This window comes from Tupaia chinensis, unplaced genomic scaffold (genome assembly GCF_000334495.1).
Source record: "Tupaia chinensis unplaced genomic scaffold, TupChi_1.0 Scaffold144952_1, whole genome shotgun sequence".
NCBI lineage: Eukaryota > Metazoa > Chordata > Mammalia > Scandentia > Tupaiidae > Tupaia > Tupaia belangeri.
Window position 1 is genome coordinate 444,780 of NW_006204812.1, and position 23,024 is coordinate 467,803.

Here is a 23,024-nt window from a genome sequence, read left to right on the forward strand (position 1 = left end):
CTGCATTGTGGCTTTCTCACTCTGTCTCTCTCTGGTGAGTGCATGTGCTCGATAGCAAATTTAAAAGTAATGATAGCAACAAATAATTCTTTTAAAAAGTATATTTTTTATTGTCAGAGAGTGAGAGAGAGAGAGAAAGAGAAAGAACCTCCCCAGCTCAAAGGGGCCTGGTTACACTGTAAAACATTTTCCTCTAATTCTCTATCCCATCAAGATCTGAGCATGTGAGTGCACACCCAGCATGTTTTTCAAGCTCCTGGAAGGGACTCAATTCCTAGTTGGCCATTTGGGATCCAGCTTTCTCTGTGTAGCGCTAAATCACTATTCTGTGGGGTCAGCCTTAGAAGCTACTGTAGGGGCCAGCAAGTAGCAGAGTGATTATGGTGCTAGATTCCCACATAGCTGTGTTTCGAGTCCCAGATCTGGTGGCTTGAGCTTAAAAATTACACTGGGCACATTTGCCTGCATGTCCAAAATCCCAGGAAGAGAAGGGATTGAGGTGTGGTCATCCTCCCAGGGAATGATTTTTCACTTTCTCTCTCCAGTGAGTGCACATGCCCTATGGCAAAACCTTTTTAAAAAAAGTTACTGTAAAAACATATCTTTCAGCTATTATACACACACACACACACACACACACACACACACATGTGTGTGTGTATATATATATGTATGTATGCACACATATATTTATGTTTATTTGTAGGAGTCTGAGTAATTTCAGAGAAATGGCAGAAAACTAACCTTGTAGAATCAATAGTTTTTTTTTTTCTTTTTAGAGAAATTTTTACTATATGGCATGTGTGATCACCAGAGACATAGAGACACAGAAAATGAGATATCACTTCCCAGGGGGGTGGCCACTCCTCAGTCCTTTAAGCCACTGGTTCTGGGACTTAAACCGTGGTCTACTACAGGGGAGTCCAGCGACAAAGCCATTATGCTAATTTCTGGTCCCTTGCAAAATTTCTTTTTTATAATGATACACTATAGTTTTTCTCTAGTTTCTATGACATCTCTTTTGCTTATCTCCTTAATGTAAACTCATTTAAGGTTTCGACATCCCCCTCTGTTTTTTATCCTGTGTATCACCTGTGGTCCTTTCCTTTTTTACCCTGTTTATATCTATCTCTACTCCTTACGTCACTTCATCTCAGAGCTACGTTTTCCATAGCCTGGTAGATATCTCCCTAGATTTCTGGTTAGAAATCCAAACTTCACTTCCCAAATCATAAGTCTGTATTACAGTTCTCTCTTTATGACCTGATTTCTGCACCCACACCCCATCAGAACAATAGACACCACACGTTTTTTGAAGTGTGTGCACATGAGCACCTGTAGGGCAGACAGGCATTCCCAGCAGGGTCAGATCTGGCCTCTGTCCGCTTCTTTCAGCCCTTTGGCAAGTCAGGATCTTGGGCATGCTTGTCTTGCGTGTTTCAGGTTGACTTGGGCTCCGAGCCTGCAGTTGGCCGTGTGGCTTTCAGCACCACAGATCAGTATACTTCCCTGACCACTGGGGCCGGGATGGCTATTTTTTTTTTCTTTCTATAGGGTGTGTTCACTTGCCAGAGAGAGACAGAGGGAAAGTGAGAGAAAGCACCCCGCAGGGAGGATGACCACACCAAAATCCCTTCTCTAGTCTCCTCTCAGGATTGGGCATGTACACACACGCCTAGTGTGCTTTTCAGGGTGCCAGGTCTGAGACTGGAACTGCTTGGCTGGCAGGGTGGGATCTAGCTCTTTAACCTCCACGCCACCTGCTGGCCCTGGGCCCGCTAATTTTTACACCTGCCCTTACTGTCTATTTTAAATACAGTTAGCATTAATTTCATAGTTATTCTGCTTTTTGGAGTTGATTTTTTTATTTTCCATTTTTCAGATTTTAATGAAACCATCACTTTGTCTTGTGTTAATCTAATTAATGGCCTGCTAGTTATTTCCTTGTCTATTTAATCTTTTATTTTGTTTTGTTTTATTTTGTTATAGAGTGTATGCACTCACCAGAGAGAGACAGGGTCAGGGACGGAAAAAGAGAGAGAGAGAGGAAAAGTGAGAAATCACCCCGAGGGGGATGACTGAGCTGTAGTCCCCTCCCCTCCAGTCTCTTCTCGTGATTTTGGGCATATGTGGACATGGACCTGGTGTGGACCAGAACTGGAACCATGCAGTTGGCCATGTGAGATTCACCTGCTTTAACCTCCTTGCTACCTGCTGGTCCAAATATTTTAGTGTTTTTTTCTTTTTCTTTCTTTCTTTTTTTTTTTTTTTTTTTTTAAGTGTATTTGCTTTATTTATGATGCAGCAAGCATTTGCATACCTGAGAGACAGACAGAGAGAATTACCCTCTTACCACGCTGCTATCCCCTTTCCTGGCTCTTCTAGCTTATCAGGGTTTGGGGCATGTGTGCATGCACCAAACCAACCTAGGGATCTGAACCTGTGACCGGCCACGTGGCTTCCAGCACCACGGCTGGTTTCCTAACAACTGTGCCATTGTACTGTGTGAGATCTTTCAGTTTAAATTTTATACTTGAATGTCTTTGTTTTTAGATTAAAATCCAGGTTGTAGATTTCTGACAAACTTGAATCTGGATATGAAGGCTTCCTTGAAAACCAAAGCAACATACATTATTCTGTTTCATTTGTCCTCAAGATTTTTTGCCTAATTTTGTGACATTTGTGGCCTAATAGGTCAATATTATTGTACCAGATAAGCATGATGAAAGAGCCTCTAAGACTGTAGGAGAAAAATATTTTTGCAAATTGGAAAAGACTATTTCAGAGAATGGAGTTTAGGGAGAAAAGTCACATGGTAAAGATGACTATGTCTTCACTGTAATTTATTTACTGCATCATTTGATATTATTGGTAATTATACTTCTCTCGGAAGGTATCTCATTCTGAAATCATGTTCCTGTGTCTAGTTTTTTATTTTTTGGGGGGGGGAGGGAGAGGTTTTTTTGCTGTAGGGCGTGTGCGCTCGCCAGACAGACAGAGAGAGACAGAGAGAGATAGAAAGCAAGAAATCACCCCCCAGAGGGGATGGCCACGCTGCAATCCCTTCTCCTCCATTTTCCTCTTGGGATCTTGGGCACGTACGCACACGCCCCCGGCGTGAGTTTAAGCCACTGGCTCTGGGACTCGAACCACGGTTGACTACGTGGGAGTCCAGCGACATAGTCATTATGCTAACTGCTGGTCCCGCTGTGTCTAGTTTTTAATGCTCCATAATTAAGTTGCTAGAAAATCTCTCTTTATTTCTATAGAAAACTTAGTATTACCTTTTTTCTTTTTATTTCATTTATTTATTTATTTATTTTTTTGCTAGAGGGCGTGTATACTTGCGAGAGAGAGAGAGAGAGAGAGAGAGAGAGAAATCACCCCTTAAGGGAATGGCCATGCCACAATCCATTGTCCTCCACCAACTTCTTGGAATTTCTGGTACACATGCACATGCATCTGGCTTGGTTTTTCAATCTACCAGGTCCAGAACTCAAATTGTGAGGTTGTCTATATGGGATCCAGGTACCTTAACCTCCATGTTACCTGTTTGCCCCTTTATTATCACCTTTTAAAAGTCCACATCACTTGGGGCCGGCAGGTGGCTTGGTGGATAGGGGCGCTGGACTCCCACATGGCCAACCACGGTTCAAGTCTCGGACCTGGTGGCTTGCTTTCTCACTTCCTCTCTCTCTCTGTCTCTCTCTGATCAAACTGGAAAATAATAATGATAATAATAAATAAAGTTAAATAAAATAATTCTTTTTAAAAAAAAGTCCTTCACCTCTCCTGGCAGTTACCATTTATCATTTTTTTGTTTTCAGATAATTGAATACTATTGGGTTGTCAGAAAAGTAACTTTTTTTTTTGCATAGAAAAACAGAAAAATATGTCACGACTTTTTAGACAACCCAATATTATGCAACTTGAGTGAGTGTCCCTGATCCTAAAATTTGAAATTTGAAATGTTCCAAAATCCAAATCTTTTTGAATACCAGTGTGATGCCACAAATGGAAAATTCTGTACTCAGTTTCAGGTTATGGGTTATGATCAGAACACTGCATTACAGTGTATAAAATTACCTTCATGGTATGTATCAGGTACCATGCAACATAATTTTTTGTTTAATCTTAGGTTTTGTATCAAATACATCTCATTATGTATACAGGGTCTTCCAAAAGTTCGTGGAAAATGTGTATTATGATAAAACTTTGAATTTCATAATCTTTTTGCACAAAATAAAACTCACATCAAAAAAGAAAAAAGATTACTTCTTCCATAAACAAGAGAGAGAGGAAGGCAGTTCCCCAACAGGGTTCTGATGCTGTGACCCACCCTGGCTTCACCTAGCCCTGGATCATGGGCAAGTGTGTACCCACATGCACAGAGAGGTATCGGGACTTGAACTGGGAACCTTCCCATGTAAGATTGCCTCACAGAGTTGCGTTATTTTGCTTTTATTTTTTAATTTGCTATAGGGCGTGTATACTTACTGGAAGGAGACAGAGAAGAGAGAAAGGGAGGGAAGTGAGAAAATACTACCAGGGGAGATGATTGTGCAGCAAACTCTTATCTTCCATTCTTTCTTGAGATTTGAACATGCACACACGTACCTGGTGTCCTCTTCAAGCTGCTGGGTCTGAGATTTGAACTGCAGAGTTGACCATGTGTGATCCAGCCACCTTAACAACCATGCCATCTAAGCTGGCCAGAGTTGTTTTACTGCCATGCCACTATTTGGCACCTGGACTCATACTTTAACTGTTTTTCCATGAACTTTTGAAGCCCTGTGTGTATACAGGTATTCCAGAACTTGAATAAAACCCCCAAATCTGAACCAGTTTTGGTCCTAACCATTTTTAGATAAGGGAAGTTTACTCTGTAGTACTTGTGAAATGTATCATTGTTTTGACTTTTAACCCAGCAGGTTGTATATTTTATCTGAAACTTTTTAATGTTTTGCTTTATTTATTTATTTTTGTTATTATTTATTTTTTAATTTGACCGGAGAGAGAGGTAAAGTGAGAAAACAAGCCACTAGATCTGAGACTCGAACTGCAGTTGGCCATGTGAGAGTTAGCACTTTAACTACCACACCACCTGCTGGGCCCTAATTCAACTATTCCTTATTCATTATTTTTATCACTGTGCTCTATGTCTTGGGTACACAGTAGGTCCTTAATAAATGTTTGATAAAATGAAATGATACCGATAGTGTGAGATACCTTTCCTAGTCATGGATCGTGTTCTCTCTGACACAGATTGCTGAGTGGCTGTGGTGTAGATTGCATAATCTCTCTTAAATATATTCGTCTTGAAACTGGTAACGCCTTACCTCAAGGGTTAGTTTATAATTAGCTAGTAAAATGCTTTTGAAGATGAAAAAGTTAAGGTTGAGCATTATGGTTAGCCTATTAAAGGTGAATTGCTAGTATCAGGTTTGTTGGTAAAGGCTTTCCCAAAGCTTGAAGTTAATTAAATGGTGCTGAAGTAATTATTTTGTGCTTACTTACATCTTAGTTGTTTTCTTTACCTTCATTTCTCAATTTCTTTGGAGTAAGGGAGCCTTTTGTCATGCTATGTTGGTCCTTCTGTCATGGAGCTTAGTCAAGATTGAAGTCCTCCCATGATAAGAGAAGTAAATAAACTATTAGGAAGTTTGGAAAGTTGTTATATATTTTTCTAGTTTTTTTTTTCTTTTTTGGTGCAAAAACGTGTCATGACTTTCCTGATGACCCAGTAGTACAGTGTAGCAGTTAGGATGATGTGCCTCATGTTATATTTGAACTAGGTTATATTCCAGAGGTCCTCAGACTTTTGGTACTAAGAATCATTTAGAAATTCTTAAAAATGTTCCACCACTGGCTGGCTTCATGGCCCGGTGGTTAATGTAATTGAATCCTACATAGCTGACTTCATGGCTGGACCTTGGGGTCCAGTTTGAGTCCTTGACCTGGCAGCTTGTAAAACATACCAGAGGCTGGTACCAGCAGATGGCATAATGGTTATGTCTCTGGACTCCCATATGGTAGACTGTGATTCGAGTCCCAGACCTGGTGGTTTCAAACTTATGGTGGGCACATGTGTGTGTATGTGTGTGCCCAATATCCCAAGGAGACTGGAGGAGAAGGGATTGTGGCATGGCCATCCCCCCCCCCCCGAGGGGGAGTTCACTACCGTATGGAGAAATGGGGGAAAAGGGATTGTGCATAGGTGCAGAATCACTACCGTATGGAGAAATGGGGGAAAAGGGATTGTGCATAGGTGCAGAATCACTACCGTATGGAGAAATGGGGGAAAAGGGATTGTGCATAGGTGCAGAATCACTACCGTATGGAGAAATGGGGGAAAAGGGATTGTGCATAGGTGCAGAATCACTACCGTATGGAGAAATGGGGGAAAAGGGATTGTGCATAGGTGCAGAATCACTACCGTATGGAGAAATGGGGGAAAAGGGATTGTGCATAGGTGTGCAGAGTCACTACCGTATGGAGAAATGGGGGAAAAGGGATTGTGCATAGGTGTGCAGAGTCACTACCGTATGGAGAAATGGGGGAAAAGGGATTGTGCATAGGTGTGCAGAGTCACTACCGTATGGAGAAATGGGGGAAAAGGGATTGTGCATAGGTGTGCAGAGTCACTACCGTATGGAGAAATGGGGGAAAAGGGATTGTGGCTTGACTGTTCCCCTTGGATAGTACTTTCTCCTCTTCCCTCTCTCTGTCTCTCTGTGGTAAGTGTACACAAATCTATCCCCAGAGAGTCTAGTGCTGCAGTTGTAATGCATAAGCCAGGTGATTTCTGGTTCAGGTAGCATATGGACAAAAGTTTTAGGGATACTTCTGAATAGAACTGAAAAAAACCCACTAGAATATAAGAATGGCCAGTAAATAAATACACAAACACTTAAACTGATAGTCAAAGAATTAGTCAGATTATTAAAAAGAATTACTAGACTTCAAGTATTTTACTTTTTTGTCTTTTTTTTTTTGAGAGGTTTTTGCTATAGGGCGCGTGCGCTCGCCAGACAGACAGAGACACAGAGATAGAAAGCGAGAAATCACCCCCCCAGGGGGGATGGCCATGCTGCAATTCCTTCTCCTCCATTCTCCTCTTGGGATCTTGGGCACACACGCCCACGCGCCCAGCGTGAGTTTAAGCCACCAGGTCTGGGACTCGAACCACGGTTGACTATGTGGGAATCCAGCGACATAGCCATTACGCTAACTGCTGATCCCCACTCTTTTGTCTTTAATTCAATAGTACATAGTACTTTTTCCAGAGTATGTTTGGGAAAGAAACTTCAGTGCCTGCAGAGGCTCCATGATAAAAGAAAGCTCGATCAAATAAGTTTGTGGATTATTATATATTATTTTACATACATATTTATACTTCATATTAACTTGATACTCTTAGATGTCTGCAGCAAAGTATTGTGGACCTCATCGTATCCCAGTCTCGATTCCTTATGAAGGAAACAATTTCTATTAGTAACTTATGAACAAGCTTGGGGAAACCTTGCTTGTTATTTTTGCTTGTTATTGTGTGAAATTATGAAGGAATATGGTATGTGTTTGTAACTTAGGAGCTTAAAATCCTGCTAGAATTTCAAGATTTGGATCTGATACTTTTTTTTTTTTGAGACGTTTTCGCTATAGGGTGCCTGTGCTCACCAGACAGACAGAGACAGAGAGACAGAAAGCGAGAAATGACCCCCAAGAGGAGATGATCACTGGGGGGGATGATCACGCCAATCCCTTCTCCTCCATTCTCCTCTCGGGATCTTGGGCATGCATGCACATGCGCCTGGCATGAGTTTTAAGCCACCGGGTCTGGGACGTGGACCACCCGCGGTCAACTTCGTGGGAGTCCAGCCACATAGCCATTACGCTAACTGCTGCTTCCCTGTTTTTTTTTTTTTTTTGAGAGGTTTTTGCTGTAGGGTGCGTGCGCTCGCCAGACAGAGACAGACAGAGAGAGACAGAGAGACGGAAAGTGAGAAATCACCCCCAGGGGGGATGGCCACACTGCAATCCCTTCTCCTCCATTCTCCTCTCGGGATCTTGGGCATGCACGCACACACCCCCGGTGTGAGTTTAAGCCACCGGGTCTGGGACTCGTACAGCAGTTGACTGCATGGGAGTTCAGTGACATAGCCATTATGCCAATTACTGATTTCATATAACATAATTCTTAAAACAAAAAGAAAAAGGGATGAAAGGACTAGGCCATCCCATAGCCTGGTAGTTATGAGCTGGATGCCACATGGCTGACTGTGTGATTCCAGTCCCAAATTCAGTGCCTTGAAAAACATGTCAGGCACGTATGCATGCATGCCCAGAATCCCCAAAGGAGGGAGAGATGGAGATGGGATTGTGGCATTACCACTGCCCAAGGGGGATTAGAGGTGTGCTTTCTCACTTTCTCTTGTGAGTACCCTCTGGCTGAGTTAAAAAAAAAAAAAAAAAAAAGACCAAAATTCTATTAGTTTTGCTCTAATTCCATCAGTTATTTGTTAGCCCTGTGACCTTGGAGTAGTTAGTTAAATTTTGTCTGTATTTACATTGTTAAGGGGGTGGACTCAAGAAGCCAGTGGCTTGGGGAATTGCAGTCCTGTCTCTCATCATAGTGTGTCCATCAGTGGAGGGACCGCATACGCAATAGTGGAGCAGGGCAGTAAGCTGTACCACGTAGCCCAGGTCTGTGCCATCTAGGCTCATGTAAGTACAGCCTATGATGTTTCCACAGTGAGAAAATCACCTAATGACACATTTCTCAGAACATATTCTTATATGAGGGTGGTACAGTTTTAAAAAGCACTTACGGGAACCAGCAATTGGTGTAATGGCTATTGTCACTGGACTCCTATGTAGTTGACTGCGGTTCCAATCTCAGACCTGTTGGCTTAAACTCACGCCAGGCACGTGTGCGTGTGTGCCCAGGATCCTGAGAGGAGAATGAGGGAGAAGGGATTGTGGTGGAGCCATCCCCTGGGGGGTGATTTCTCTCTTTCTGTCTCTCTGTCTTTCTGACGACTGCACCTGTGCGCCCATAGCAAAAACCTCTCCCACACCCTTCCCCCCAAAAAACACTTATGTGCTTAAGTATAATAAGTATGATTTTATTTTATTTTTGAGTGAGAGAAACAGAGACACAAAGAGATAGCACCCCAGTAGTGTCTTGATTACTTGATCCATCCTCTGCCTCAGGCAGACCTGGATTGTAGGCACTGCTTGCCGGGTATACTCATAGAGGTCTCTGGGCGTAACCCTGGAACTCCCCACAGGGGTCCGCATTGCAGAGCATCGTATTTACCCTGTGCCACTATCCGGCTCTGTGAACCAGTCTTTCTTGGGAATTTAACCCAATGAGTGGTTGCATATGTTACACAACTAACACGTTTATGTCCTTAATTATAGATACTTTAATATTTGAATTTCTAATTGTTTTTCATTTTGTGCCTTTTGGTGCTAGTGTGGTCTTATGACTTTAAAGCTAATACATGGTAAATTGTATTATAGCACAAAATCAGAAATTTGTCTTTCTGGGAAACATTTTTTAGAAAGTGAATGTTATTTCTATGGAATTACTAGTATACCTTTAATCATATTGGAAGTATTTCTTATGCTTGTTTGCTAGTAGCGTTTTTTTTTAAAGATTGTTTTTACCCTAAGATGTGTTTACTTATTGGAAAGAGACAGATGGAGAGATAGAGAGAAAGTAAGAAATTACCCCCTAGGAGGGATGGCCGCACTATAGTCCCTTCTCTTCCAGTTCTCCTCTCAGGGTTTTTTGGGCACACATGTACATGTGCCTGGTGCGTTTGTAGGCCTCCATGTCTAGGACTCGACCCATGGAGTCAGCCACATGAGGTTCAGTACCATAACTGCCATGCCATCTGTTGGCCCACTAGGAGCTAACTTTTGAGTAATTATTATATCGTTATTTTAGTTTTGCTATAAGGCATGTGTGCTCACCGGAGAGAGAGAGTGAGAGCAAGAGAGAAAGTGAGAAGTCCTCCCGCCCTCAGGGAACATGGCCACGATGTAGTCTTTTCTATTCTCCTCTTGGGATTTTGGGCATGCGTACACATGGACCCAACATGTTTTTCATGGTGCAGGGTTGAGGACTTGAACCATGCGATTGGCTGTGTGGGATCCAATTGCCTTAAACACCACACCTCCAGTGGCCTTATATATTTTTCTTAAAAGAAATTTGTAGGGTGAATGGAAATGACTAGATTTTCTATATGACAGCATTATTCTTACATGACAGCATATTAAAGGTAATCATATACCTTTGAAATACTGATACAGAATGCCAAGTGATAATCTATATAAATATTCTCTAAAGGAAAGGCTAATCCTTCTTCCTTCCTTCCCCTGTCTCTCCTTCCACCCAAGGAATTGGCAGATGATGACAGTGCTGTGCAGAGACAGTGACCTTGTAATCTGAGGACATGGAGCTTGAAAGGGAAGTGTGATGGATGGGAAGAGCATGCTAGTTGAGAGATTTGGTACTTTTTTTTAGAAGAGATTATTGCTATAGGGCGCATGCACTCATTAGCGAGTCAGAGAGAGAGACAAAAAGCAAGAAATCACCCCCAGGGGAGATGGCTACACTGCAGTCCCTTCTCCAGTCTCCTTTTGGGACTTTGGCCATGCATGCACATGCACCCAGCATGGGTTTCAAGCCTCCAGGTCCAGTACTGGAACCACAGCCATCTAGGTGGGAGTGCAGTGATGTAACCATTAATGCTATCTGCTGGTCTCAAGATGTGATGTTTTGATAAATTACTTAATTGAGAGCAAGCCAGGTGGCATGGTATTTAAGGCAGCTGGATCCCACATGGCTGACTGAGTAGTCTGAGTCCCAGACCTGGCATCTTGAGAAATGCGCCACGCCTAAGTGTGTGTATACCTGAAATCTTGAGAGGAGAATGGAGGTGTGCCCTGTGTATGTGGGGTGGAGGTGCATTCTCACTTTTTGTCTCTCTCTGAAGAGTACATGTGCCACACAACAAAATAGAAAAACAAGGGGCCAGCAGGTACCATGTTGGTTATGGAGACTGGATCTCCCATGGCTGCTTGTGTGGTTCAAGTCCTAGACCAGCAGCTAGAGAAACACACCAGGTACATGTGCTTGTGTGCCCAGCATTCTGGGGAGAAAATGGAGAACAAGGCAGTGTCATCATTAACCGTGGGGCGTGATTTCTCACTTTCCCTTTGTCTTTCTCTGTTGAGTACACATGTTGTATGGCAAGATCTAAAAGCAACAATAAATTAATTAATTGGAAAAGCAAATAAATGGGTGTATTAAAGATAACGGAAGCCAGGTTTCTGGGTGAGGAAGAAGTGACAGGGGAGGGACCAGCAGATGGCATAATGATTATGTTGCTGGACTCCTACATGGCCAACAGCGGTTCGAGTCCTGGACCCAGTGACTTGAAATTCACGTGGGGCATGTGTGGTACTGGCCTAAAATCCCAAAAGGAGAATGGAAGAGGAAGGATTATAGTGTGACCAGGGAGTGATTTCTTGCTTTCTTTTTCTCTGTCTCCCTGGTAGGCACACATGCCCTATAGCAAAAATCTCTAAAAAAGAGAAATGAAAGGGAAAAAAAGGATAGAAGCATGTTGTTAAAGGTGTGGGATTGGAATTAGAAGTATTGGTGTAAAACCATTTAAAAAATTATCTACAGACATAGAAATAGGTATGTGTATGTTTATGCATATGTGTATATGTATATACTCGTGTATCTGTTAGCTCTGTCTGCTGAGAGGCATGATAGCAGTGAAACAGTAATAGTGAGCACCCCTAGTGCCCAGAGCTTGCTTTTCTATATACTATCTTTACTAAAAGGAACCAGGTTCCTTGGACGAAGGGCCAATTATGGGGCCAGAGAGGGAAGCTACAAGATGAGTCGGAAGAATGCTGTTGTGCCAGAAAGTATGGAAGTATTCAAAATGAGAAAGATTGGCAAAAGCAAAATGAGAGGGACTTGCCAAAAGACCCAGAAATGACTTTAAAGGTGCTTCCATTGTCCAAACCTCATCGAGTTTCAGCAACAAAGAAAATAAGTGGTTTATAACCCACAGAAGAAAATAATAATAATCTATGAGTCTATGCTGATGTAAATATAAATAAGTAAAAGAATAGGTCACAGGGAAAAAACCTTTTTTATTTAGAGTGTTTTTTGCTATAGGGCACATGCGCTTGCCAGAAAGACAAGAGAGAGACAGAGAGACAGAAAGCGAGAAATCACCCTCCAGGGGGGATGGCCACGCCACAATCCCTTCTCCTCCATTCTCCTCTCGGAATCTTGGGCACGCACGCACACGCACCTGGCATGAGTTTAAGCCACCAGGTCTGGGACTTCAACCACGGTCGACTACACCGGAGTCCAGCAACATAGCCATTATATCATCCGCTGGTCCTGGAAAATTAATTAAAGTAGAATGTACCAACTGAAAAATATTGGAGAGCGACCAGTAGGTTGCACGGTAGTTGAGGTGCTAGACTTCCACATGGTTGAATATGGTTCAAGTACTGGACCCAGTGGCTTGAAAATCACAACAAATAAATAATAAATGGTTAAAAAATAATAATAAGTAAATAAAAATTAAAAAAATATATGGGAACAATAGAATTAATCACTGTCATACTAGTATTTTATCATAGCAAGAATTGCTGGTGAATGCAAAGTCTGGTGGGTAGAGGTTCGATGGGGGAACAGAAGACTGCTCAATATTAGGATAGTTATCCATAAAATCTAATAAAAAATAAAGGGAAAAATAGTACTTTGTAGTGGAAAAACTTGATAGACAGCAACTCGTCCAGGTGATCAAGGTTAATCTCCCTGCTGATGAGAATGGTAGGTCTGATATGCACAGCATAGTTCTGTCTATTCTTTGCGGGAGCATATGGCCAGAATCTGATTATGGGGAGCATCACCTAGACCCAGACTGAGGCCTCATCCTAGAGAAGGAAAGGACTCTTTGCAGTCACAGGCAGGTAAGAAAGGAAGGGAAAAACTGAAGCACTGTTGTAGATTGGAAGAGATTGAGGAGATCTAGTAACTAAATGCCGTATTTATTCCTGGATAGAATCCTGGAACTGAAAGAAAGATATTTATGGGACATTAGGTAAAATTTGGATATGTCTGTGGATTGGTTTTGTGTTACATCAATGCTTATTTTAAGGTTGGTAGGGTAGTTATTTCTTTAATTTCGTTTATTATAATTATTTTTATTTTTTGAGAGAGATTTTTACTATAGGTATAGAGCATGTGCACTCTCCAGAGAGACAGAAGTGAGAAATCATTCCCGGGGCGGGGCGGGGCATGGCCATGCTGCAGTCCCTTGTCCTCCAGTCTCCTCTTGGGATTTTGGGCATGCATGCACATGTGTCCAACATGAGGTTTAAGCTGCCAGCCAGGTCTTGAATCGTGGTTGACCATGGGAGTTCAGTGACACAACCATTATGCCATCTACTGGTCTCTATTACAATAATTTTTAAATTTTATTTTTTCTTTCTTATTTTAAAGATTTATTTATTTATTTATTATTTTCACATGAGTTTTGCCAGAGAAAGACAAGAGAGAGAAAGCAAGTTCCAGGTGTGGGACTAAAACCATGGTCAGCCATGTGGGAATTCAGCACCTCGACCACCAAGCTACCTGCTGGCCCCAATTATTTAAAAATTTACTATAGGGCTTGTGTGCTCCCCCAGAGACAAGGAGAAAGAAAAAATGAGAAAGCAAGAAGCCAGGTCTGAGACTTGAACCATGGTTGACCATGTGGGAGTCCACTGCCTTAACCACCATACCACCTGCTGTCCCCGCAAAATGTCCTTGTTTGGGGAATTTATACTGGAGTATTTAGAAGGGGATGAAGCATCTTGTCCTAGAAAAAAACATACATATACCAGACACACACTATTTTCTTGAAAAAGTAAAACCAAGAAATGAAACATTTTTCTGATTATAAATGTAATCTGTCTGTCTTGTTTCTCTATTTAGAGGTTAGTACATTTACTCATATTTGTGGTTTGATTTCTTCAGTAAATACTAATTACGTAAGAATATCTATTTGTCCGGAACCAGCAGTTAGCGTAATGGCTATGTCGCTGGACTCCCACGTAGTTGACCGCGGTTCGCGTCCCGGACCCGGTGGCTTAAAACTCACGCCGGGCGTGTGTGCGTGCGTGCCCAAGATCCTGAGAGGAGAATGGAGGAGAAGGGATTGCAGCGTGACCATCCCCCCTGGGGGGTTATTTCTCGCTTTCTGTCTCTATATCTCTCTCTGTCTGGTGAATGCACGCGCCCTATAGCAAAAACCTCTCTCAAATAAAAAAAAAAAAAAAAAAAAACAATCCCTTCTCCTCCATTCTCCTCTCGGGATCTTGGGCACGCACGCACACGCGCCCGGCGTGAGTTTTAAGCCACCGGGTCCGGGACACGAACCGCGGTCGACTACGTGGGAGTCCAGCAACATAGCCATTACGCTAACTGCTGGTTCCCGTGACTTGCTTTCTTACCCCCGCCCCTCACTCTGTCTCTCTCTGGTCAAATTAAAAAATAAATAAATCAGGAAAGAAAGTTAAATAAAATCTTTAAAAAAGAAAATAATTTTGTTTGCCTTAATAGGAATAATAAATACATTTTTATGCTATCTTTCAGAAAGCGGAAGTTGATGGTAGTTTAAGTGATAGCCACGTATCTCCTCCAGCCAAACGCACTTTGAAACAAGCAGATTCTGTTTGCAAAGACAAATCAAAATCACGAAGTTCTGGCCAGCGCGAGGAATGGAGCAACTTACCCGGACAGGCCAGGTGAGAAGAGAGAACTCGTTGATTGTATTGCATGAATTATTTGGTGTGATTGAGACTAATGTTAATACTAATTTTCTTTATTTGTAAAACAGTTGTCATATAAGTAATTATAAATGAATTATATTAAACTTATAATTTTTTGTATAAATTTCTCCATATGTGTTCTAAAATATACTTGTTTTATAAAAATATGTAATATGTAATAGAAACTTTTACTGCTAAAACAGTAAGCATGTTAATATATTTATAGTCCTGAAGAGTGAAGTTAAACTTATGGATAGAATTATATTATCTTTTACTTGAAAATAAATAAAATCTTCCCTCTCTAAGCCTATTGAATATTTCACTTGAATTGATATACTAAAATGTAATGAAATTTTAGTCAGCTTTTAAAGAAATCTTTTCATATATTGTCTTGTTTCCAACTTAAATTTGCTTTTTATCTGGTTCAACTTACCAAACTTAATTTAAAAAAATATTTATTTAATTCCATTTGTTATTATTATTATTATTTAATTTGACCAAAGAGAGGCAGAGAGAGAAAGGGAAAGTGAGATACCAAGCTGCCAAGTCCAGGACTCAAACTATAGTCAGCCTGTGGAAATCCCGCGCCTTTAACCACCACACCACCTGTTGGCCTTGGAAAACTTAATTTTGAACAGTTTTAATTAAATTTTTTGAGAGATTTCTGCTATAAGACATGTTTATTCGCTGGAGAGACAGAGACAGAGAAACTGAAAGCGAAATATCATCCCCTCTTGGGGGGATGGCCTTGCTGCAAACTTTCCTCCATTTCCTTTCGGGAAATGCAATGCAATTGCGCAGTGCAAATGCAGTGCAGTGCAGTTCCAGTGCACAATGCATGCATGAGTTTTAAGCTGCTGGGCCCAGGACTCAAACTGCAGTTCACTATGTGGGAGTCTCTGCTAGCCTCTTAAATAAATTTTAATAATAAAATGTAGATAGGATAGGCACAACAGAGAGAAAAGATTTACATATTAAAATAAGAATCTTTAGCTTATTTTCTCCAAAATCTTTGATGTGGAAGTGCTGATCATGTGCCATCTGTAAACAGAAGTCAGTGGGGAGTCTTTTATTTTCATTCCTTCTTTAAATATTTAAATACATTTTCATTTTATGCTTATGCATGTAGGTAAATTCTGAATATTGTTATCGTTTAATGGAAAAAAATCTCTGAGGCTATTATTGAGCCATCAGAAAAGTCCTGACACATTTGTGCATAGAAAAACACATCATAACTTTTCCATCAACCCAGTATGTAGACTTCAACAGGCTGTGCACACTTACTAGTCCCTATGGAGCCAGTACTTATGACAACATGTTCCATAAGAAGTACCATGTTACGTTTTTTATTTTGCATTCATTGTCTGGGAGCTCAGAAAAATACATTCATCATAGTCTGATTTTTTTTCCCCCTTTCTCACACTCACTCAAGTATGAGATGAAACAGGTTTAGATCATTATAATGATGCTACTTAAAATGAGTACTGCCGTTTAATTGCACTTCTAGACTTGATCTACCTGTTGTTATCTGTATACTGCATTTGTTAAATGAGTCAGTCAGGCTTCTTTTTCCAGATAAATGTTTCTTAAAAAAATGTATTTTTTAAGTGTTTAAACATAACCATTTTCTATGAGATAATTTTAACAGTTTATTCAAGTGTAAATATTTAACACTTTAGATTGCCCATATCTTTGTGGTTTTTTTTTTTTTTTTTTTGAGAGGTTTTTGCTATCAGGCGTGTGTGCTCGCCAGAAAGACAGAGAGAGACAGGAAGCGAGAAATCACCTCTCAGGGGGGATGGCCACACCGCAGTCCCTTCTCCATTCTCCTATTCGGATCTTGGGCACACATGCACATGCGCCTGGCACGAGTTTAAGCCAGCAGGTCTGGGACTCAAACCGCGCAAATGACTACCTGGGAGTCCAATGACATAACCTTTATGCCATCTGCTGGTCCCTATTGCTGATACCTTATAGGAGGCCGTTATGGAAATTGATCTTCTTTCTTTCTCTCTTTCTTTCTTTCTTTCTTTCTTTCTTTCTTTCTTTCTTTCTCTCTTTCTCTCTTTCTTTCCTTTCTTTCCCTTTCTTTCCTTTCTTTCTTTCTTTTCTTTCCTTTCTTTCCTTTCTTTCTTTCCTTCCTTTCTTTCTTTCTTTCAGTACAAAATACTCGGACCAGCAGATGGTGTAATGGGTACTTCCTGGACTCCCATGTAGTTGACTGTGGTTAAAGTCCCAGACCTAGCAGCTTAAAACTCAGGCAAGGTGCATGTGTGTGTGCCCAAAATCCTGAGAGAAGAATGGAGGAGAAGAGATTCGTGTGTGGCCTTCCCTCTGGGGTGTGATTTCTCACTTTCTATCTCTTTGTCTCTCTTTGTTTCTCTGGTGAGTGCATGCACCCTGTAGCAAAAATCTCTCAAACATACCAAGTACTAGTTGAATAAAAAGCTTGAATCTGAATCTAATGGATTTTTTGTTTCTGTTTTGGCAGAAGAATAATGCTTAGCAGTTGACACTGCTTTTGAGTTATAAGTGCTAGAAGGTTAGAATTGGAATATTTTGTTGTTTTAGATAGCCTGAGGAGAAAATGCTGTTTACCTTATTAGACTTCATAGAATAAAATTTTATGGAAAATTTTTCATTAAAAATATTTTAGTTTTTGAGATAGCATAAATACAAAAATCAAAAGTTATTTGAAGGGACCAGCAGTTAGCGTAATGGCTGTGTCACTGAACTCCCAGGTAGTTGATCATGGTTCAAGTCCCCAACCTGATGGCTTAAAACTCTTAAAAGGGAACCAGCAGTTAGCGTAATGGCTATGTCGCTGGACTCCCACGTAGTCGACTGCGGTTCGTGTCCCGGACCCAGTGGCTTAAAACTCACGCCGGGCGCGTGTGCGTGCGTGCCCAGGATCCCGAGAGGAGAATGGAGGAGAAGGGATTGCTGCGTGACCATACCCCCTGGGGGGTGATTTCTCGCTTTCTGTCTCTATGTCTCTCTCTGTCTATCTGGTGAGCGCACGCGCCCTATAGCGAAAAAATCTCTCCAAAAAGAAAAAAAAAAACTTAGGCCAGGCACACATGTGCATGTGCCCAAGATCCTGAAGTGAGAATGGAGAAGGAGGGATTGTGGTGTGGCCATTCCCTCGGGGGTGGTTTCTCACTTTTTGTCTCTTTCTTCCTGGTGAGTGCATGTGCCCTATAGTGAAAACCTCTACAAAAACAAAAAAAAAAAGTTATTTGGAGATTTAATATTCGCTTTCATGTTATGAACCTGTACTTTGTACTTTACTCATTTTTTTCTCAATGGTCTAAGCTTTTATGATCATCTAAGGTAAAATTATTGAAGCCCTTTTGTAACAAATATTAGACATACTACATGTGTAGGAAAAAGTATAATATAGATAAATATTTGTTATTAACTATGAAAAATAATGAATCCTAAAGAACTTTCTGAAGACCTTTGAAGAAGTTACTGTTGAATGGGTAAATAACTTTTCCTGTTAGAAAAAGGTAATGGCATGAAGATAGAGGTAAAAGTGAGCCTAAAATTTCTCTGTCTACCTGAGCAATTTGAGGTAGATTATATACTTTCTTTTGAAAAGAAAATTGTGTGTATTTACACACATACACACACACACACACACACACACACACATTTAGTTAAGTTTTTTATTGGTAGAGGGTGTATGAAATTGGTAGAGAGAGAAGTCAAATAAGAGAGAAGTAGAATACCCTCTGGGGGTTGTGGTCATACAGCAATCCTTTTTCGTCCATTTTTCAATCCTGCAGGATTTGGGGCACACATGCACACATGCACAACATATTTTCCATGTTGCTAGGGCTGGAATTTGAATTGCAGTCAGTCATGTGTGATCTAGATTTCAACACATAGCACTTACCCACTGTAATAAAGGGTGGCCTGAGTTTATATTTTGAAGACCCAAATTTATCAACATAATTTTTTTTTTTTTTTCATTTGAAGCATAGGGTGCATGTGCTTGCTGGAGGGGGAGAGTAGGAAAGCTCCCTCCATTGAGAACTGTCACAGTACAATCCCTTCTCCTCCATTCCTCACTCCTTTTGGGATTTGGGGCATACACACAAATGCCTGACACAAATGCCTGGTATATTTTTTAAACCTTCAGTCTCGAGACTTGAACTGTACAGTCAACCATGTGCGATCTAGCTGCTTTAACCACCATGCCACTGGCTGGCCCTATCAACAATTTTTTTATTTTTTGCCATAGGGCACATGCGCTCACTGAGAGAGAGAGAGAGAGAGAGACAGAGAGAGAGAGACACAGACAAAAAGGAAGGATGACCATGCCTTAATCCCTTCTCCTCCATTCTCCTCCTGGGATTTTTGGACACACACACACACACACACACACACACACACACACACACACCGCCACACACACCTGGCGTGATTTTCAAGCCACCAAGTCTGGGATTTGAATTGTGGTTGGCCATGTGGGGGCCCAGTGCCTCAATTTTAATTTTTTAAGGTTTTTGCCATAAGGGGTATGTGTGCTTGTTAGAGATGGTGAGAAATCTCCTTCCAGGGAGGAATTGCTATGCCTTACTCTCTTCTCCATTCTTTTCCTGGGATTGTGGGCACCTGTGCACATGCACCCGGCATGCTTTTCAAGCCACCAAGTCCAGGACTCAAACTGTGGTTGTCTATGTTGGAGTCCAGTGCCTTCACTACCACATCACCTGCTGGATCCCAATCAACATAATTTTAATTTTTTTTTGATAAAATGAGGACTTTTTGGTCATATTTCTTCCTTAATATATATTCTCTTTTATTTGTAGAAATTGACAAATATACATGCTAACAAGATAGATGTAGCTTGCAAATATTTGCAGTACAGAGTGCCATTTTGCTGACTTGCCTGCTAACATTTGACCCCCTAGACATTTGTTTAATTATTTGTTTATCTTGGGGGCTGCATGTGCACGTGTTGGATGAGATAGCCTGGAGAATATGGCTTGCATTTGATACCTCTGGCATAATGGGAAGATACACTATAAGATATAGACACAGTTAAGTCTTTGATAGAATGAACTGTGTACTTAAATATAACACAACTAAAAATTTCCTTTAGTGGTCAGGTTACGAGGGAATAGTGAGTTTAGCAGAAGGTAAGCAGCTCCTCTGGACTGCTGAAGCTCATTAGAATTGAGGGGTGGCTGTCGTTAGGTAAGGTCTGGCATAACTGGGGCTTTTTCTGAATCAAGGTTTTAAAGCCCTTATGAACCACTAAGTGCCTTGGGTTGATATGAGAAAAGAGTAAGTAATGACTTTTAACTCCGGTATTGAATTGGTGTGTGCCCCAGGTAATTAAAGCTGTAGAAAATTCTAACGTTATAACCATGTAATGAAAAATGAAACTGTCTCCACTTAAAAAATTAAGGAAACAGATTAGGGAAATAATCTCTCACCCACCTCCTTTTTTAAAAAATCAACAAAGAAATCTTCTTTATCATGATGATTTATTTCATGATTCATTTAAACTGCTGAAAAATCACATTTTGAGTTATTAACTTTCAGAACATTAATATACAGAGACTTTTTAGGCTCATATGTTATAGTCTGGGCAGGTCAGCCCTTAAAATCTTAGCTATTTCTCTTTATATACCCAAGTATTTCATGTCCTGTCTCCTTTTTTTCCCCCCTCTCTCCTTTTTATAAAGAGAAATGATAATGGTGAAATGATGACTATGACAATAATCTGTGACTGTAAGGTAATTGGATCAATTAAAGAACAAGTTTTTTTTTGTTTGTTTTTCTTAAAACAGATCTTTCATTAACAAAATAAAAGCCAAGTAAGCATTGTCTTCAGAGAAGACAAATAGCTTATTGTGCTTTTTTCTAATGATGTTGCCATTGTTTAGAAAAGTTTTATATTTTTTTTGTGGAATGTGTTTAGGGTCTACATCTTAGTCTTTTGAATAATTTAGGTGATGTAAATTTTCAGCCACTTGGCTTTTGTGTACAGCCAGAAATTATGTGGTGCCAACACTTGTGAATAAACTGAGCAAGCCGATGGTAATGTTGTCTTGGGTCCAAAGCCAAAGTGTATTTATGAAGTAATAACATTGATTTTTCCATGAGGTTTGAAGTGGATTTTGAGAGTGATTCTAGAGAGTTCCAGAAGTACATTGTGCAATGGCAACATTGTTAGAATATGTGTTTTATGTTAATTTTATTACTTTGTAGTCACACTCATGCCTGAAGAATCTTGTCCATTGTGTGCAAAAGTGCTAAAAATGTAATGTTCTCCAAGGATAGAATATTAGGACAGGGTAGTTTTTCTGGTGGGGAAGGTGGACTGGAGTATTTAAAATTTTGTTTTTGTGTTTCAACAGTTTCAAAATAGTCATGAATTAGAGTTTTGTTTGTATCCTTTAGTTATCCTAACTGTGACCTTTACTGGGTAGGGACATTGTGTTATATAGGAGGAGGCTCCAAAAAGTTCTGGAGAAATCGAATTAAAGTAAGAGTTTATTTTGGTATAAAAGAATTTCACATCTATGCATACTTTTTTATAATATATATTTTCCATGAAGTTTTCCAAGACCTTTTATATTTATTCTTTAACATGAGGAATGCTGAGTAACCAAAAACATTAGAATACTTTAACTAAAAAATTCATGCAAACCACTTAAACAGAAGACAATCATATATGTTCGGAAATGTCCTTCTCTTTTTTAAAAATTTTTGAAAATGATAATTATATATTTCAAAAATAGTTTACACTGACTATTATTATGTAGCAATTTAGTTATTTCGAATCGTTTGATTATACTGACAAATAGTGTGCCTTTTCCTCAAGTCCCTATTTTTGATGACCTTTTTAACGATCTTTCCTTGTGATTTAGACTTTTGTTCTTTCACCCAAAGGAGAAAATACCTGTTCTGAGAAGTCAGCAATGTTTTAATCTGTCAGTTTAAAATGAAAAATAAAATATTTTGGAAAAATTATTAAATGATACTGGTATTCAAGCATTTTTGAATAAATTTGTCATTGTTTGAATTTTATGTTGTCAACCAAAACCAATAGTTGCTGTTTGTGGCCACTGCTACTTATGCTACTTATGGTGCATGTTTAACTTAAGACTTTTTAGTGGGGATTTTAATGTACAGAGTTGACAACAGAATAAATTTTGTTTATATTCTGTTCTTAAAACTTTTCTTGAAGTTATGACATGACTCTTAACTAGCTAGTATATTGGTATATTACCAATGTTAAGGAACCTTTACTCTTAAAAATGTAATATTAGCACTAATGTTTAAAAGATTAAAGTAATTTCAGCAATATTGCATTTCTTGCTTATCTAAACAAGTGTTGATGTGTTTGCATATTAAATATAATTGTGTTCTAGGTTAACTTCTCAGCCTGGTGCTACATTACCAAACGGACATAGTAGCTTATGTGAGTATCTGTTATGAACCTGGTTGGTATTGAAATTCTTATAATGGTGCTAAGAGTAAGCATTAAAGTGGGGAAAAAAATGGAGTGATTTAATAATATACTCAGCACACAGTTAGAAATGACTGGATTTTCAGTGATATTTAAACATGGTTGTTAAACTTTGGGAAGGCGGTATACATAGTTAAAATGTACATGGTTGTTAAACTTTGGGAAGGCGGTATAACTAAAATAGTTTAAATTATTATGGCAGTGTAAAGCAGTTACAGAAATTTTAGATTATTGAATATTAAAGCAATTTTAAGAGAGACTACTTAGCATTTTATAGTCTCTTCAAAGTAATTTTTTTTTCTTTTCTTTCTCTTTGTACTCTGTACTTTGAAATGGAAATATCTCTCTTCTTATAGCCCTTCGAAGCCATCCCCATCGTGGAGAAAAGAAGGGAGATGGGGACCTCTCTTGTATAAATGGTGACATGGAAGTCAGAAAAAGTTGCCGTTCCAGAAAAAACAGATTTGAAAGCGTGAACCAGAGTTTGTTATTCGATCAACTTGTAAATAGGTACGAATGCTTCTGTAGTAAGTAGTTTCACTTAATGATTTGATTAAAAAAATTTGCCATAGAGTGTGTATGCTTAAGGGAGAGGGGGATGAAGGGGGAGGGCGGAGAGAAAGTGAGAATGGTTTAACAGTGATTGTTAAGTTTTTTTTCTATTATTTTTAAT

General features: G+C 39.9%; 1 protein-coding gene across 1 annotated transcript in view; it reads left to right on the top strand.

The window, feature by feature from the left end:
• Positions 1-14,668: 14,668 nt before the first annotated feature.
• The window catches only part of ATAD2B (ATPase family AAA domain containing 2B), a gene marked incomplete at its 5' end in the record, with an annotated part of 152,389 nt that continues 144,033 nt past the window's right edge, over positions 14,669-23,024 (top strand). Inside the window, 3 exons of the mRNA XM_014583869.2 lie at positions 14,669-14,835; positions 22,254-22,303; positions 22,708-22,861. Coding sequence (XP_014439355.1) covers positions 14,669-14,835; positions 22,254-22,303; positions 22,708-22,861 — 371 coding nt within the window. The remainder of the gene's footprint in view (positions 14,836-22,253; positions 22,304-22,707; positions 22,862-23,024) is intronic.